The following is a 17,830-nucleotide window of genomic DNA, read 5'->3' as shown; positions in this document are numbered from 1 at the left end:
CCAAAACACAGATATATGAAGAAATGGAGATAATGCCATTTTCTCTGAATAGTTAGTAGCTAATTTCTCCTTAATAATTCTACAAAGATCATGACAATAAAATTCACAAGGTATTTTTTCTTGGAAAGAGAAAGAAGGAAAGTTTTACAAGATGAGCCTTGGGCTGCTTCTTATAATTAAAAATGCAAGGAAAGCCTGGAAAGCTTTGGATGTGAAAAACAAGGAAGAACTTGGGTAACAGATGTGAAGATGATTAAAAAAAATTAATAGTAGTGACTCAGTAATGAAAGCCATTTGGTAGTAAAAACAAAAAATAGAAAGGCTGATCAAACCAGAATGCGAAATTCTGTAAAAATAAAAATAAAAAATCACAAAGGCAAAAGTAAATGTCAAAATAATGGTAGAAGCAGATGAGCAGAATAGCTCAATACCTATATACCCAGGACCATATAAGATGATGATAAGCAAAATGAACTCCAAGAGATGGACATAAGAGGTTTTTTTTCTTTGTTGTTCTTGTTCTCAATGCACTACATGATTTCTTTTTTTCTTTTGTGTCTTCCCCCTATGGTTTATCCCCTGTTGTCACTGTGTTTGATTTTGGTACCCTGGTACTGACTGTATATATGTTTATCTGAACTAGGGAAGGGAAGGGGACAACAAAATGGTGAGACAAAGGACAAAGGGGGAACCTATGCAGCAGCGATACTCACAAGACAGTATGTTGGAAATGATCTGAACAACTTGGGGGGGGGAGAGGGAGAAAATGAGGGAAGGGGTAACAAGTTAGACAAGACATCTAATCACTACCTAATGTAACTGTGACCTCTCTGTGCGTCTCCTTGACAATGAAATTAGAATTTCAGAAGAAATGCAAATTCCATTTCTATCCCAGTTCTGCACCAATGTCTGATGGTCACTCACTCCTCCCTGGCCTACCAGCAATAGCCAACCACAGTGCTGCCCAGGCCTTGGGATAGGGGGTGACTCTGACTTTGGTACCCTTCAGACTGCCTGGTGTGTGAGTTTCAGTGTGCAGCACACAGTGCTCCCCTCTCATTCTGCAACATGATGATGTGGAAGTCACTTGAAGAGAGGACTCCAAAGAAACACCACCAAGAAAGGGGAGTGGAGGTGCCAACAGCCTCGGTGGTGCAGGCCACATCAGCAGGCACCTGCATAGGAATAAATAGCTCACCACCAACTGAAACAAAACAAGAAGATATCCATCCTTAAACTCCAAAGGCAATCTGCACATGAGGTAGATTATCTTCATTCACTGTTCTAAAATAGAAGTGGTTTTACAACAGAAAATAGGAAGAAGGTGGATGAGCCTGCAATGAGTTCAACAAGATCCTAGAATATGCCATTGATAAACTTAACAGGAAGGAGTGGAGAGGAGGAAACAGAAAGTCAACTGCCAGCAACAAGAAGAGACAACCAGCGATTTCATGCCACTGGTTTTGAACAATAATCCAACCTGGCATATAGAGCTGCTACCCGAGTACCATAGCCAACATGAGCCACACCTGTGTGTGAAGGCCCACGAACTCCCCTGGCCCTTCAGGAAAAGTCTATGTACTTTAGTGTGCCTAGAAGACTCTGCAAACATCGGTGTCTGCCTTCTTTCCCATCTCCTTCATCCCCACCGACACTGTGGGCAACAAGTACCCAGTCCTGAGAGAGAAGCTACCCCCATGCACCGGCTGCTGCTGACAGACACAGTGCAGCATGGAAGAACGTCCTTCTCTGTAAGTGGACTTGTCATGCTGACTATATCACACGTATCATATTATATTACATTATATTGCATGGCATTGCATTCTACTAAACGTTTCCACGTTGTCTCTTCCTTCAGTGCTAGGATGTATCCTCTGTGTCTGACTCCTCACTGGGAGCCATTATAAGACTATACTGACACAGTAGTTAACAATTACATCAGGGAGCACACATCCAGCATTTGGCCCTGTGTTTAGCATGGGAAAGCTTCAATTGCATTAACTACTATTATTTCAATTAGACATCACCTTCTTTTGGTCCTCCATTTCTGTAATGTCCCTTAAGAGAGTTAAATAACACAAACTTTGTAGTTTGTATCTGGTGATTTTTTTTCCTTTCTTCTACTTTTCTATTTATAATAAACCTGTTATTATTCCTAAGAGTTAAGAAGTGTATTCTCAGAAACGATTCTAGATTATTGGCTGGTTCTAGAAATGATTCTAGATCATTGGTTGAGTCTAGAAATAATTCTAGATTGGCGAGTCCTCTTCAGACGTGTGCTGGGTGGGTTCATCGTCAGGGCAGGTGGCCTAGAGTCACCCACTGACTTTCAGTTCACTTCTAGCCAAGGGGAAGCTGTTCAGAGTCTGGAATTGGTTATCTTGCTGTAGAATAATCACAGGTGTTTGTGTGGTTCTCCTCTGTTGAGTACCATGCAGAGAGCACAGCAATGGCACAGTAAATAAGGCTGCTCCACTTTTCAATGAGTTTTGTGATGTGGTGGCAGGCTGTGGGCACGGCCTGGGGCTGTCTCCTCACAGAGCAGACCCTGAACCCCTCAACTCAGGCAGTGGACGCACAGGGGACACAGTCCTCGTGCATGACTTTTGTGATCAGCTCATGGAACATTGAGTCTGAGGTTCACTAAGTGGACCTGTCACAGTGGCCATGGCCTTGGGAGCTGCTGGCCTTTGGATCTAATTTCTGGAGAAGGCTTGCTTCTTCGGGACTGAGTGTGCACCCGAGGCCCTCTCCCAGCTGGACTCTCCAACAGTGGCCGCCTACGTATGAGAAGCAGCCTGGCTCCTGAGACTTCCCCTGACCAGCAGCTTTGGGTGGGCAAGGAGAGAGCGGCTCACTGCCTCATGAAGGCCTCTAATGGCTTCATGATCTTCGTGGCTCAGGTACCTGGCACAAGGCAGATGCTGCACACCTGTTCTGGGTCTCTCCTGGTCTCTGATTCACCTACATGCTTCTCCGTAAAGAATGCCCCAGGAAGCTAAGGTTGTAAGCATTAACTGAAGGATGAGCTAGCAGAGCCCTGTCCCTTTCATCCACAAACAAACCCACGAAGTGTTGGGTGAGGAGAGTACAGGCAGGCTCCGTTCTCGGAGCTGACTGGATTGGAAAGACAATTTGCTACTGTTTAAGAGGAGGGAGAGTTGAGGCCAGATACAAGGGTGTCAGGGAACTTCACCATAGAGGAGAGCAGGCACCGGCAAGAGAAGAGGACGGAGCTGGTAATCTGGAGGGAGGAGTATGTGCAAAAGCACACGTGTGTGTGTGTGTGTGTGTGTGTGTGTGTGTGTGTGTGTGTGTATAATAGGTCAGTAATAGGTCACCCTATTTTGGGGACAAATACATGCCCTGACAAACACACGCCCTGGCAGGGACTGCATGACTGGGCCTGGAAATACGCTGGAGCTGGGCCTGGCCATTGATGGCCTCACTGGGGAAGGAAGGAAGCTGGCAATTTACCCAGAATGCTACGGGGAATAATGAAACCTTTCTGAGATCGCTCAACGAAATTGCCGAGATTTTTGAGGAGAGATGTTCTAGAACCATCCCTGCAGGCACAGAGTGAAGTATACATATGTACATACACATATACTTCATTCTGCATATACACATCTTTACTTATATGCACATACATTTATGTGCATGTGTAGATGTGTGTGTACACAAACACGTGTCTATGCACATAGTTAGGATAGAGTCCCAGATGCAAGGAAGTTGGGCTTCTAAAGAGTTTCAGCAACCATCCTTCTTAGGTTCCTCCTCAATCACACAGCATCCCGTGAACTTCTGCTCATTGTGTGGGTTCACACCCAGCACCTCACACCAATGTCCTGTCCTTGAAGTCAACTCCTTTTTTCCTATGCTATTGACCACCGTGTGGATTTTCCCTTTCTGAGTACTTGGCCATTGTCTCTGGCAGTTTTGCTGCGAGGTATCTTCTTCTGATAAGCTTCCAGTCATGTTTGGCTAGGAATAAAAGCCTTTATTCCTCATACCTGTGGCAAAAATGTCCCTCATCTATCATGCATCACTTCATGGGAGATGTCTCTTCTTGGTGGGGGGGGGGGAGAGGGAATGTCTTCAAAGAGGATTTTGCCAGTATGGGGATTGAACTAAGGACTGCATGCTTTCTCTGTTGGCACTGTACCACCTAGACCATGCCTCTAGCCTTCCTTTTTACTGATAAATTGGAAGTGGAGTCTAGCAGCCTTTTCTGAGCAGGAAGGCCTTAAGCTGAATTCTCCAGATCTCAGCCTCCTGAATTGCTTGGACTACAGGTGTGACACACTGATGGCTGGCCTGGCCTCTTTCATCTTTAAAACAAAATGTACACAAATAAAATTAAATTAAATTAAAAAAAACAAAAAAGTGTTTTTTGAAACCAAGTATGCTTATTTTGTCATGTATAGCTTCTGGTTTGGAACAAAAATCTCTTTCACATCAAGGTTTAATCAATAAATCCTTAAAATTAGATGGTTGCTTATAAGGCTCTGTCAGTGCTAGAATTCATGTATCTACAGTGACTGTGTACCTTCAACATTATGAAGCAGTTCTTGGGCTAAAATGGCCACCTTGCGCTCTTTGAAGCCCCTTTAAGGAAGAAGAAAGAAAACAGCCGTAGTCTAAGCATACGAAGGAGAATGACCAAAGCCAGTACCTTTCACATACCAGGTTTTCACTTCAGCCTCATTCTACATAAGCCCAAAGGGCAGACTTCGCCTTTATACTTTTATCTACATGAAATGTGTTAAAATGGCAGCTAACTAAAGCCCTTGAAGTGCGAGAGTCACTGAGTCCCTGGGGCTGAGCCACCAGCACTGTGGTGGCCGCAGCACCCTGGGGAGCGGTGGCCAGGGTGCCGCACGCAGTTTGTACTTACTGACGGTGGCTGCGGGTGCTTGTCCCTGCTGTCAAGTGGACAGAGGCCATGGAGGCTGGAGGCATGGCTCAGCTGGACAGCGCCTGCCTGGAAATACTAGGCTCTAAGTTCAAACCCTTCGCCCACCAACACAAGCTGACCACGTAAAGCACTGCTTGTCCGGACATGCTGTTTGTGATATGGTCCCACACTGCTCCCCTAAGACCCTGCCTCTAAACCCATCATTACAGGTGCTGTGCTGCTATGGCTGCCGGCCCGGGGCCGGCCTGGGGTAGGCGTGAGTCCGAGCGCTTACCCGAACATGGCGACCAGCAGGTTGACCAGCAGGATGTTGGTGGACAGCATGTAGATGCACACCAGGGGGATGGTGATCCACTCTGGGAAGCGGGGCAGGTTGTGCTCATCCAGCTCCACGCACAGCGGCTTCGACTCGTTCCCGGAGAAGGTGCAGTGGGAGAAGTCGTAGGTGGTCCCTGAGGGCACACATGTGGAGGGCCAGTGAGGCCCTTCTAGAAGGGTGAGGGGCAGGCAACCCGGAGGACACAGGATCTCCGTCATGGAAGGCCTCGGGTGGCTGCCCGCTTATCAGTCAGTACTTACCAAGTAAGCCAGGGACTTCACTGAAGCCAAAGTCAAAGGAAGGGCAACAGGGTCATGCTTCATGGCCTTGAGTGGGCACGTTTCCTTGTACCCACCTGAGTGGGCAGGGCACCAGGGACGGGTTCCAAAAGAACATGCCATGAGGAGAAGGTGGGAGCCAGCTACAGGAATGAGCAGGGAGGAGGAGGGGCCCAGAGCATTCCTACCCAGGCCAGCATGTGTCAAGGCCCTGTGGTGGCGATTGGAAACACTGACCTCTCACATGAAAGAAGTGACCAGACACACCACGCTTCCGAGTTATATACTAAAAGCAATGGGAAGCCATCAGTCTGGGTTTATCAGCTGTGTCTCATGGGAGGCCCTCTGGCAGCAGCGGAGACCATGGGAAAGCCAAGAAGGACATGTGGGGCTTGTGATTAAGCTCCTGGCAGACAGGAATGAGGACAGCTTGGATACGGAGCAGGTGAAACCAAGCAGTCTGACTCAAGGACACTGTGGAGACAAAAATCCACTCAAGTAGCTGAGGCTGGAATGTGGGAGTGGAATGAAGGACGCAGTGGGCTCTGGCCTGCACGCACAGCTGTGCCCCTAAAGAAGCTGCCCAGCTTGGGGTCCTTGGAGGAACCTTGAGCCTAGATAGGAGACGGGACCTTTCCCTGGACATGCTCAGCTGTGTCTGAGCAGGTTCAACTCCAAACAGGCAGGAGAGCTGCGGCCATCGGCTCATGCCTGTACTCCTAGCCACTCAGGAGGCTGAGATTTGAGGATTGTGGTTCGAAGCCAACCCCAAGCAGGAAAGTCCATGAGAGTTACATCTCCAATTAACCACTAAAATAGCTGGAGGTGGAGCTGGGGCTCAAGTGGTAGAGCACCAAGCAGAAGAGCTTAGCGACAGTGTCCAGGCCCTGAGTTCAAGTCCCAGGACCAGCCAAAAGAGAAATCAATAATGGGTTTGGGAAAAAGAAATAAAGGTGGAAAAAGAGAGAAAGAAGGGAGAGAGGGAGGAAGGAAGGGAGGGAGAGCAGGAGGGAGGGAGGGAGGGGGCAAGGGGGAGATACAAACCCCTGGCCTTAGAGCTGCTCATGGCCGGGGATGATCCTCAGAGCCCAGGGCAGCAGGATGCCCTTAGAAAGGCAGGAAGGCTGACCCCCAGAGCACCTGAGAGATAAAAAGCTGGCAGCGCTTCTCAAGGGCATGCCGCTTGTTGGTGGCACGTGCCAGCCCGGCTCTGGGAAGCTGCCAGGATTGATCGCGGCAGCAGGACACCAGCAGACAGCCAACGCCATCGTCAGCATCCCAAGCCTGGAGCTGATGGCTCATGCCTCAAGTCCTACTCAGGAGGCTAAGATCCGGAGGACCAAAGTTCCAAGCCAGTTCAAGCAGCAAAGTCTCCAGACTCCATCTCCAGTTAAACCATCAAAAAAGCTGCCTGGAGGGGCTGGGAAGGTGCCTCAGTGGTAGAGTGCTTGCCTTACATGCATGAGGCCCTGGGTTGGATTCCTCAATACCACGTAAGCAGAAGAAGCCGGAAGTGGCGCTGTGGCTCAAGTGGTAGGGCACTGGCCTTGAGCTGGGGAGCTGAGGGACTGCACCCAGGCTCAGAGTTCAGGCCCCATGACCGACAAAAAAAGCTACCTGGAGATGTGGCTCAAGTGGTAGAGCACCAGCCAAGCAAACAAACCAAGCCAAAGTAAGAACTCAAGGCCTTGAGTTCAGGACTCAGTGCTGGTACATACATGCACACACACTTTTGTTAATGTGCTAGGTGAGATTCTTTTTTAGGAGCAAAGAAAACATTTAGAGGGGTTCATTTTCAACTGAGGATGCCAGACCCCGGGAAGGGGTGGGGGGACTGGGCATACTTGAAGCTGTGGCCTGAGTGGCAGGCCAGCAGAGCAACTTCCTCCTCCGAGCACCCCATCCCCCACCCGAGAGCCATGCCAGGCTTACCGTCCACGTCGCTGGGCACCTGGCCAAACATGGCCAGGTAGGGCTCATAGATGACTGAGCGGAAAATCCACCTCCAGCGCTGCTCATTCTGCCTGAGGATACCCTGCCGGGCCACCCCGAAGGCCACCATCCACACCGCAAAGAGGAACAGGAAGAAGAACACATCGATCAGCTGTGGAAGGGGACAGGACAGCAGTCAGGCTGGGCCCAGCGTGGCTGGCCCCCACGGCCTCGAGGGAGGGCGAAGCCCCACGGCCCAGAAAAGCAGGATGAACTAGCTGCTCAGCCATTAGCTTTTAAAAAAAATTGACACTTTCACCTTTAGATCTTAGGGCATCTTATTTTCCACAATTAACCCCGACGCGTGTACTTTTGTTTACTCATCTTCTAACAGCTCACCCATGGCTGACAGAGCGCCCAACTCAACAACAAAAGAAAAACCTCCATTTGGGAAGTCCTTCCTGCAATCTTTCCTGTGTCCACACTGCCTGAGATGCAGGTTCTTGAAACCCTAAATTATTTATTTAGGAAAGTAGCAGCAGTCCTTCGGGGACAAGAATGGATGGTTTAATTTTCTTAAATCATTTTGCACACATAGCATGACTTCATAGTGCCTGGCGCCTCCGAAATGCTTTGAGTTAGAAACCACAAAATCAACCTCAGTTTCGGAAAGGAACTTTGAGATGAGCTGATGCAACACTCATCTGACTTCCAGACAGAAACGGCAGAGGTCTGCTTGCTTGGAGGCTGCGCTAGAAGACAGCATCTCTCCAGGTGGCACTTGCCCTCGATTTGTCACACAATGTGCTTTAGCTTACGGCCCTTGCTCTATGCATCACTGTGGAACTGAAGCCCTCGGATTCCACCACCCATGTCTGTGATTCAAGAGCCCCACCCCACCACGCCCTCAGCAAACCACTTGCTCAAATGGCAGCCATGAGTAAAATCTAGCAGCACAAGAAATATAGTATTGTATGTGTGTGCGTGTGTATGCATGCCAGTACTAGGGCTTGAACTCAAGGTCTTAGACTCTCTCTCATTTTTTGCTCAAAGCTGGCACTCTACCACCTGAGCCACACACCTCCACTTGCAGGTTTTTGCTAGTTTGCAACTTTCCTGCCCAGAATGGCTTCAAACCATGATCCTCAGATCTCGGCCTCCTAAGTAGCTAAGGCTACAGGTATGAGCGACCTGTGCTTGGCTCTAAATTAGCTCTCCAGCCTTGTTTTCTGAAGCTGTCATCTGGAAAAGGCTCCGAGGAACACACGTGGAGAACAAGCCTCCCCCCCATGAATGCCACCATCATCCCACAGGTCACACACTCCCTCCAGCCACCAACAGAACTCTAACCGAGCTCCAGTAATGCTGCCCAGGGCTCCGCCTGGCTCTTACCATTCTCTGCAACATTATGATCTTCGGTCCTAGATTTCTGCTTACGGTGAAAATGTGAATCAACCGTAAGGTAAATATAATATAATCCAGGCAGAAAATGACTCGTCCAGAATACAAAGAATTTTTATTAGAAGAGTGGAGCCTATGAGAAGAAGGAAAAGGTGAGTTGTAGATAACTGGAAAAGCACTTTATAATTTCCATTTTCAAGGGATCCACACGCAGGGGGCGGGGGGCGCAAAGTGTGTGGAAATGGGCCAGAAATAGCACTGGGGCTCTCCTGCTGGGACACCATGGAAGAGCAGGACCGGGTCAGAACTGAGCAAAGCTGAGCCCCACAGGCTCCTCCTCCATCCCTCACCCTGAGACAGTCCTGTAGGAACCAATCATTCCTTTTCGTTGCTGTTGTTCAGTGGAGATTTCACTGAATCTGCTGATAGTTTTAATAAATACAGACTTTTTTGTAATATTAATTCTACCCATCCATGAAATCCATACAACCCATAAATCCCATGATCTAGTGTCTTCTTCAGTTTCCCTCTTCATTGCTTTATAGTTTTTCTTGTAGAGGTCTGTAATAACCAACCATTCTCGACACTCCTTTGGGTTGAAATGCTTGGACAAGATGCCAACCCTAACCCCAACCCCTTACTAGATGCTGAAGTGTCCCCCTAATAAATTCACCTCCTTCTCACCCGATTACTCAGTTGGCTAACCACCTGCTAACGCGTAGATCAAATTATATGTGTTGCCAACTGGACTGATGTAGGAAGGCTGAGGATGGTCCCTACCCACCTTCAGGTGGGAGGGTGAGCTCTTGGGTGTTCACAGCTGGCAGCAGAGCTGGTGCGGCTGCTCTACAAGATGGCGCCACACGTGTGCACTACAGAACAGGAGCTGTGAAGCTCAGTGGGGCAGGCAGGCATGGAGGGCGGGGGCACGGGCAATGGGGATCACGGCGGGGGCTCACCCCCGCCTCTCCATGACATGGAATCACCCTGCTTGTGCCTCTGCATATCTAGTCACAAGCTCTGGCTCTATGCTGGAGGGAGTGTGTTGGCACCTGGAAGGTCACAGCCAGCATGCAAGCCAAAGTCCAGGGCATCTAAGAACCGATACCGGAAGATATTTAACATCTCCACTGCCCTCTGCCCTCTGCGATTTCCGATTATCTGTCCCAAATGCCGATGAGGACAAAGAAGCCCTTTTTTTTCTTTTTGGTTACAGATCACCAGGAAGGGGAAGAGAGGAGACACAAACTTGCTGCCAGGCAAACTGTGGCTCTCAGAGCACACATGAGGGCCTGGACAACGGTCTCCAATGGGGAAGTGGCACCACGGACTTCCCATGGGCTTCGGATGTCCAGAGCTCCACTCCACTTTTGTGTCCCAAATGCCTGAGCCTGGGACCGGGAGGCGGGCTGGCTACGTACCGGAACACGATCCCCGCGATGAAATAAAAGAGCCCCAGCGTATCCATGACGTTCCAGAGGTCAGTGAAGTAGTTCACCCCGTTCATGTACCACTGCAGCACAGAAGGGACAGAGGGACACTTGGAAACACAGCCACCCCCAGACCTCTTCATGGTCACACACTTTCTCCAGTTCTTTTTTGGTCCTAAGAGTGATTGATGGGCTGGCTAAGCGAGACCGAGCACTCCCTCATGCTCATGCAGGGGGCTGACTGGAAAGGAGGGTGAATGGTAGCTGCTGCCATTCCTGTGCTCCTGGCAAAGTCGAGCAAAGGGCTCCTACTGAGTGAGCACTCCATGTGAAACATCGGGGTCCCCACGTCCAGTGGTAGATGGGGTGCTGTGTCATTATGAGGAAGGGGTGTCATCTACGCAGATGGTACCATAGATTTGGGAGCTCACTCTAAAACTTCCCTGGCACATGCAATAAAGAAAAGCTCTCGATAATGAACTTCCTTCAAAAATGCTGTAGCAATACATAAATTCAATCTGGGGAACTCAAAATCTCACCAGATTCTAAACCCCAGGCCAGGCTCCTGAAACCTAAGGCATGGATTAGGTAGGATGCGGACTCTTGACTGTCTCACTCCATGATATATAGCTTCTGTTAAATATGTTTAAAATAAAAGGAGGTAAGGCAGGAGTTCCCACCAAGCCAGCTCAGGTAGGGAAAGCACAGTGACCTGTGCAAGTCAGGAAATCAACGCCCTCGGCACTTCACCCTTTCCCTGTGTGAGTTTACAGACTGCACCTGTCTGGTTCTCCATGTACAGATATCCTGCCCTGCCTTGGGCCGGGGAGGCCGAGAGAGGGAGGCTGGGGCTCTTGCCTCATACATGGCAGCCCTCACGGTTCTGAACCTCCCTCTGTCCATCACATCCCACACTCCACAGAGATCCTGCAAGCTATGACACGTGCGTCAAGACACACGGCCAACTTCTCAAGAAGAGTCGCCTTCCCTGGGATCAGCACACACAGGAGCGCCCGTGGACAAAGCGGGAGACGGCTATAAAACCCAGCACCCACAAAGAGGGAAATGACCCGTGTTCCCCCGTGGAAAGACTGGCAAAGCCCCAGATGGTGTTCATCACGTGCCTCAGCATGCGCAGATACCACCAGGGGCAGGACTGAAAAGCAGAAGGAACGTCTGCCACTGTGCATAAATGTGTAGGTCTGCTTGGCAGAGCTGAGAGAGATGTAAAAGTCCCCAGTGGTCGCCCATCTGCCTCGGGACAAGGGGTCAGCGTGAGACACAGCGCTCTGAGTCCCAAACACAATCTGAAATCAGCAGTGTCCTGTTCTGGATTATTCCCCCCATCTCCCCTCCACACCCCTCCCAACAAGTGCCAACCAGGTTAAGACAGCACCCAGCCAGCAGCATTCTTTCTGGAAGCAACTCCCTTTAGGATTGCAAAGGACCAGAGAAGAGGGAAACAGCGACGCCCCGTGGCAGATTCTTTAACGACAGGCTCTTCCAGGCTGGCAATGACCTCAAACAGCAGAGCCAGGCTTGAGCACACACTGCTGTACTTAGCACAGGGCTCTTTCAACTCAAGATCGCTGAATTGAAACAGGATCATTTGAAGATAGCACTTAAAAAGAAAAAAAAAGAAGCGGGATGTGACCATTCAAGCCTATAATCTAGCAAAATGGGAGGTAGAGATTGGGGGATTGTACTTTGAGGTCAGTCTGGGAAAAAGTAGTTCACATGACTCTATCCAAACTAGTGGCTGCGCACAGGGAGGAGCCCAGGCCTGTCGCCCCAGTGGTATGTGGAGCACAGTAGGAGATCCACAACCCGTAAAGGAGGCCCTAACTGAAAAGAAACCAGTGCACAGAGAGGCTCTGAGCTCAATCCTCAGCACCACACCAGTGAAGCAAAGGAAGGAAGGGAGGGAGGGAGGGAGGAGGACAGGGAGGGAGGGAGGAAGAAAGAGAGGGAGGGAGCAAGTTCTTTACTTTTTGAAGCCTCAGGTGAAGTGATGAATAAATGACTGACGTAAGAAAAAAAAAAAGAAATGTACTCATCATCTTGCCCATGTAATTGTAATCCCTCTGTTCAGTATTTTCACAATTAAAAAAAAATTTTTAAAAACTCAAAATCTCAGAAGAGAAAATTAATAAATTCTAAGATTCTAGAACATTTAAAAAAAAAAGAAATGTACTCATTATCTTGCCCATGTAATTGTAACCCCTCTGTACAGTATTTTCACAATAAAAAATAAATTAAAAAAAAAAAAACCCAGTCTCAAAACCAAACAAGCAAGCAAACAAACAAAAACCACCACAGGGTTAGGGATGTAGCTCAGCAGTAGAGCACTTGCCTGGCCTCTAGAATCCACAAAGCTCTGAGTTCTATGTCCAACATAGGAAAATAAAATATTCCCAATGGTTTAAGTCTTTTCATCAAAGTCCTCCAGGACTTTTTGTTGTTGGTGGTAGTGGTTGTGGGGCTTGAACTCTGGGCCTGCACGCTGTCCCTCAGCAATTCAGCTCAAGACTAGTGCTCTACCACTTGAGCCATAGTGCCACTTCTGGTTTTCTGAGTATTTTACTGGAGATAAGAGTCTCATGGACTTTTCTGCCTGGGCTGGCTTTGAACCGCGATCCTCAGATCTCAGCCTCCTGAGTAGCTAGAATTACAGGCATGAGCCACCCGTGTCCTGCAATCCAGAACTTTTTTTTCCTCTCATGAAGTATTTAAAGGGGCTGAGAAGGTGGCTCAGTGGTAGAGAGCTTGCCTTGCATGCCTGAGGCCCTGGGTTCGATTCCTCAGCACCACATAAGCAAAAAAGAAAAAAGCCGGAAGTGGCGCTGTGGCTCAAGTGGTAGAGCGCTAGCCTTGAGCTGAAGAGCTGAAGGACAGCGCCCAGGCCCAGAGTTCAGTCCCCACGACCGGACCCCCCCCAAAAAATGAAGTATTTAAAATGTTTTTCATTCAAACCACATTTTTGTGCCTACAGAAAAGTATACAATTGAAATGAATTTTCATAAAGTGAATACAACTCTGTAATAGGAATTTAGCTCAAGAATCAGAATGTCACCAATACTCAGAAGCCCCCTTCATGTATCCTTGAGGTTAAATGACACCTCCGCTCCCCCCAGCCACACACTGCTTGACTTGTAAAATCACAGATTAGTTTTATGTGATTTTAAATTTTATATTTGTGGACATGTATATACAGTATGCATCCTTTTGGCCCAGGCTTCCTGGGCTCAGCATCATGTCTTGTGGGATTTATTTGTGTTTGTTATGTGTTGTTTTAATTCGTTCATCATTCTGCTGAATAATATTCTAGTGTCTAAACAGTCAAAAAAAAAAAAAAGAGAGGGAGGGAGGGCAGGCAGGCAGAGAGGATATAAGGGAAGGAGGGAAGGGGAGGTGTGAAGAGAAACAAAGAAAGAAAGAGGAAGGAAGGAAGGAGGGAAGGAGAGAGGGAGGGAGGGTGGAAGGGAGGGAAAGAGGTAGGGAGGCAAAGAGACAAAAGGAAAAGGAAGAAAGGGAGAGAAAGGACAGAAGGAAGGGAGGGAAGAAGGGAGGGAGGGAGGAGGGAAGGAGGGAGGAGGGAAAGAGACAAAAGAAAAAAAAAGGAGAGAAAAAGAAAAGAACGAAGATAGGAAAGAAAGGAAAGAAAATAAAAAGGAACAAAGAAAGGAAAGAGAGAAAGAAGACTGAATAGATACACTCACACCCACCCTCTGTGTCAAAAATCACCTCACAACAGGACATCCAGTGACTACCTATAACTGCCTATTTGCAATTCCTTCCCTATCTTTCCTCTTTTTCTCTTATCTTCCTCCTTCCTTCCTTACCTCCCTCCCTCCTCTTCCTTTCTTCCTTCCCCTATCTTCTCTTCCTTCTTTACTACTTGATTCTTCTGTTTTCCCTCCTTCCTTCCTCTTCCTTTCCTTTTCTCTCTCCCTCTTCTAATGGCATCCCTCCCTCTGGCTGTGAGCCCCTCACACGCTACACCCTGGCCTGGTCTGGCACCCCATCCCCCCAGTGCGCAATGTCCCAGCAGCTTGCGCTTCTCTCCCATGGACAGTTCCCCTCCTCCGATGCTCTTCCCCACGACCTGTCATGATGAGGAAGAAAAGCCAAGGAACAAAGGATAGCTGCTGAGAGAGACAGACACAGAAACAGAGACAGACAGAGACAAGAGAACCTTGGACTACGACCTCCTTTGGAAACTGGGTCACTGTAGACACCGCTGAGTGGGCTAAGAGGAAGTCACCCTGAAGTTGACTGGCCCTGACTCAATATGACACATGTCCAGAAAGGACCAAAGGAAGGACAGGACAGGACATGGAGAATTCGGGACGCAGAGTCACACACGGAAGGGCACTCTACGGGCATGGGTCCCGGCGGCCGTGCACTGCACCAACAAGCGCCAGAGAGGCGAAGACCGGCAGAAGGCTTCCAGAAGCTAAGGGACTGCCCAGGACGGCCTCCTTCCGGCCCTGGAAGAGCCAAGGCCGCTGGGGTGCCGCCCGCGGGCCTGGGCCATGTCAGGAGCCCAGCAGGCGCGGGCTGTTGGACAGCAGGGGTGGGACCCCAAGCCCCCACCTCCCGCCCGCCCGCGCCACCCAGCGAGCGCGCGCATGCGCGGGGTCAGGGGCGCCTGCGAACCCGGAAGCGGACGCCGGCGGGCGCGGCGCGGCCTACCTGCCTCACTTCATCACAGAACAGGACGAAGACCAGCGCGTAGAGGATCAGCTCGGGCGTGTGCGGCACCGAGTGGAAGTCCATGAGCAGCACGTAGGCGAAGAGCAGGAGGAAGGCGATGTAGAAGACCACGTTCCAGGAGAAGACCACGAAGGGCGAGGTGAAGAAGGCTACGTAGTACCAAAGCAACTTCTTGTGCTTGTCGATGGGCTTCTTCCTGCAGAGGGAGAGGCGCGAGGGCGTCCTGGACGTGCGAGCGCGGCCCGCGCACGCGCAGTGTCCAAGAGGGCAGCCCACGCATGCGCGGCATCCACGAGGGTAGCTTGCACATGCGCAGCGCCCACAAAGGCAGCCTGAGCATGCGCAGCTTCCACAAGGGTGGCCCGCGAAGGCGCAGCATCCGCGAGGGCAGCCTGGACATGTGCAGCATCCACAAGGGCCGCCCGCACATGCGCAGCGTCCAAGAAGGCAGCCCGCGCATGTGCAGCGTCCAAAAGGGCGGCCCACGCATGCGCAACATCCGTGCATACATGCACGCTTGCATGCACACACACATGCATGCACATGTACACACGTGAGCAACAGCCCTCCTCCCCCGCTACAGAGAGCCAACCCTCAGCTGGGGGAACTGGCGAGGCCTAAGATGGATCCAATCAAGATGGAGCCCCGGAGTTTCATGATTAGCAAGGCCAGATTCCCGCCTAGGAAACTGAAGACACAACCTTATCTCTACCTGTGTGAAATCAAACGCAGGAAAAGCAGAGGCGCTACCAGACCAAGTGCGGAGCGCCATGGTGAAGGTTCTGCATTCAGAGTGTTACAGTCATTTACACAGATGCTCAAGCACATGCAGGAATGTGGGTGCACACACACACTCACAAATAACAACCATGTGCCAAGGTTCATACCTAAATGATACAAGGCCACAGCCCACCAAGGGGATGATAAACAGACACAGAATAATCTTCCAGTTCTTGGTGTCTCGAGAAATCTCTCCATACCACTGCTTGGAAAGAAAATTCTATAGAGAAACAGATCAAGAACACAGGTCCTCATCAATGCAATTGTACAGGGGATGTTTACAAACTTTCTTCTCAGCCTCACACCCTCCAAGACCAATAACCACTCCAGTCCTCTCTTTTATACAAGTTACCAAGATCCTAAGGCGCCACAAGTAAACAATTTAAAATGCTGTTTGATGGTGTCTTTTTGTAAGTTCAGTTATATGAGCTTTAAAAGAGATAGTTGTGTGCGTACGAATTCAATAAACCTATGAATTTTTAACCAACTCGAATTCTTATTATGTGGGTTTAAACAAGTATCTTCCTAACTCCTTTCTCTTTAATGAGACAAAATTCAAGCAAGCTTAGTGCAGCCTCCAGGGACTCCTTTCTGGTGGCAAATGAGACACCCTTGTTGAGAAATGAAAAGGAAGTCAGAAAGGGAAGAGACCAAAATCAATTTAAGATGAAATGCATCAAAAAGCTTTCTCCATCTGTACCGGCCCCTGAGGGTGGGCCGGGAGGGCTTCCTGGAAGGTAAAAAATCAAAAAACTCACTTTTACTCTGAGAGCTGCAGGGTGGGCAAAAATCTGACCACCTCAAAAGAAATCATGGCTCTCCACGAAGAGCCTGAGAAGCTGCAGTGTCTGGGGCCAGAACAGGAATGTCAAGGTCCACTCAGTGCCATTCACAAAAGCTGGGACTGGCATGCTGAGCCCACAGCCTTGGCACCTGCCCTAGAATGGTTGGAAGAAGGGAAGGAAGACTTGCCCTGGGCTCTGCCCTGGGGATCAAGAAGGGGAGGCTGCACCAGCCATGTTGTACCTGCTGGGTGGAGGGAGATGGGGTTGGGGAGGGAGTAGGGTAAATCTCCCAGGCTGGAGTAACAGTGCAGGTTACAGAGTTTTAGTATAATGTCTGCCTCTCCCCACTCCATCTAACTGTCTTCTCCTTGTCTCATGGTACAGGACAGAGTATATAAACTATCAGTTCAACAGATTGGCACAGGGTATCAGGACAATCTGTGAAGTCACAGACTGGCTACATATAGCCCTGCCACCTCTGAGCGGCGCAAGCAAAGGGAATGTTCTAGAACCTCCCTGATGATAATGCTCCCCACCTCCATGTATGCTGTGAAGAAGAAACATATAATGGGTATGGCCAGTTCCTCACCCTGCAGCTAAGAACCACACCCCTCCAGCTGAACATGAACACTGACTTCATCCATTTCATAAGTTTCTGTCTTACTATAAGCAATAATTGTAACTGTAATGGCTCAAGTAAAGACCAGCCCCATCCACATAGTACCTTGCTGATGCCTCCTAGCAGCCTTTCCCCGTAGCTGTTACCGTCCCCATTTCACAGGTGAGACACTAAGACTCAAAACCCCGAACCTAGTTAGGATATTGTGGACTAGGACCCAGATGGGAGGGGGGGCGGGTCCAGAGACCCAGCTCATGATTACTTCATTCCCCCTTACAATGGTTCACAACTTAAATGTCCTCCAAAAGCCCACTGTCCTTAGCCCTGACATGGTAAAACTTTTTAAGAGATGGTGCCTGGTGGGAGGTCTCAGTAGCTGGGGTCATGTCCTGGAAGGGTACCTGGCCCTCAGCCCTTCCTCATCCTCACTCTTAGCTTCCTGGCTGAGCATCTTCCTCCACTACACACTCCCACCACACAGTGTCACCTCACAGAGGTCCAAAAGCAATGAGGACAAGCAAGCATGGGCTGAAACCTCCAAAACTGTGAGCCCAAACAAACCATTTCTCAGTATTGATTGTCTCAGTATTGTGTTACATTAATGGCCAACTGTCCCATTCCTGTATCATCTCTCTTTTTTTTTTTTTTTTTT

At 49.4% G+C, this 17,830-nt stretch overlaps 1 protein-coding gene across 1 annotated transcript in view; it reads right to left on the bottom strand.

Annotated features, from left to right (window-relative positions):
- Positions 1–17,830, bottom strand: part of Trpm8 (transient receptor potential cation channel, subfamily M, member 8) — a 67,808-nt gene that overhangs the window by 16,375 nt on the left and 33,603 nt on the right. Inside the window, exons 14-19 of the mRNA XM_013023086.1 lie at positions 15,882–15,994; positions 14,974–15,190; positions 10,270–10,361; positions 8,840–8,981; positions 7,448–7,619; positions 5,193–5,370 (exon numbers count right to left, since the gene is read on the bottom strand). Coding sequence (XP_012878540.1) covers positions 5,193–5,370; positions 7,448–7,619; positions 8,840–8,981; positions 10,270–10,361; positions 14,974–15,190; positions 15,882–15,994 — 914 coding nt within the window. The remainder of the gene's footprint in view (positions 1–5,192; positions 5,371–7,447; positions 7,620–8,839; positions 8,982–10,269; positions 10,362–14,973; positions 15,191–15,881; positions 15,995–17,830) is intronic.

This window comes from Dipodomys ordii, unplaced genomic scaffold, assembly GCF_000151885.1.
Source record: "Dipodomys ordii isolate 6190 unplaced genomic scaffold, Dord_2.0 Scaffold1, whole genome shotgun sequence".
Taxonomy (NCBI): Eukaryota; Metazoa; Chordata; class Mammalia; order Rodentia; family Heteromyidae; genus Dipodomys; species Dipodomys ordii.
This window is presented reverse-complemented; position numbering and strand designations above follow the sequence as displayed.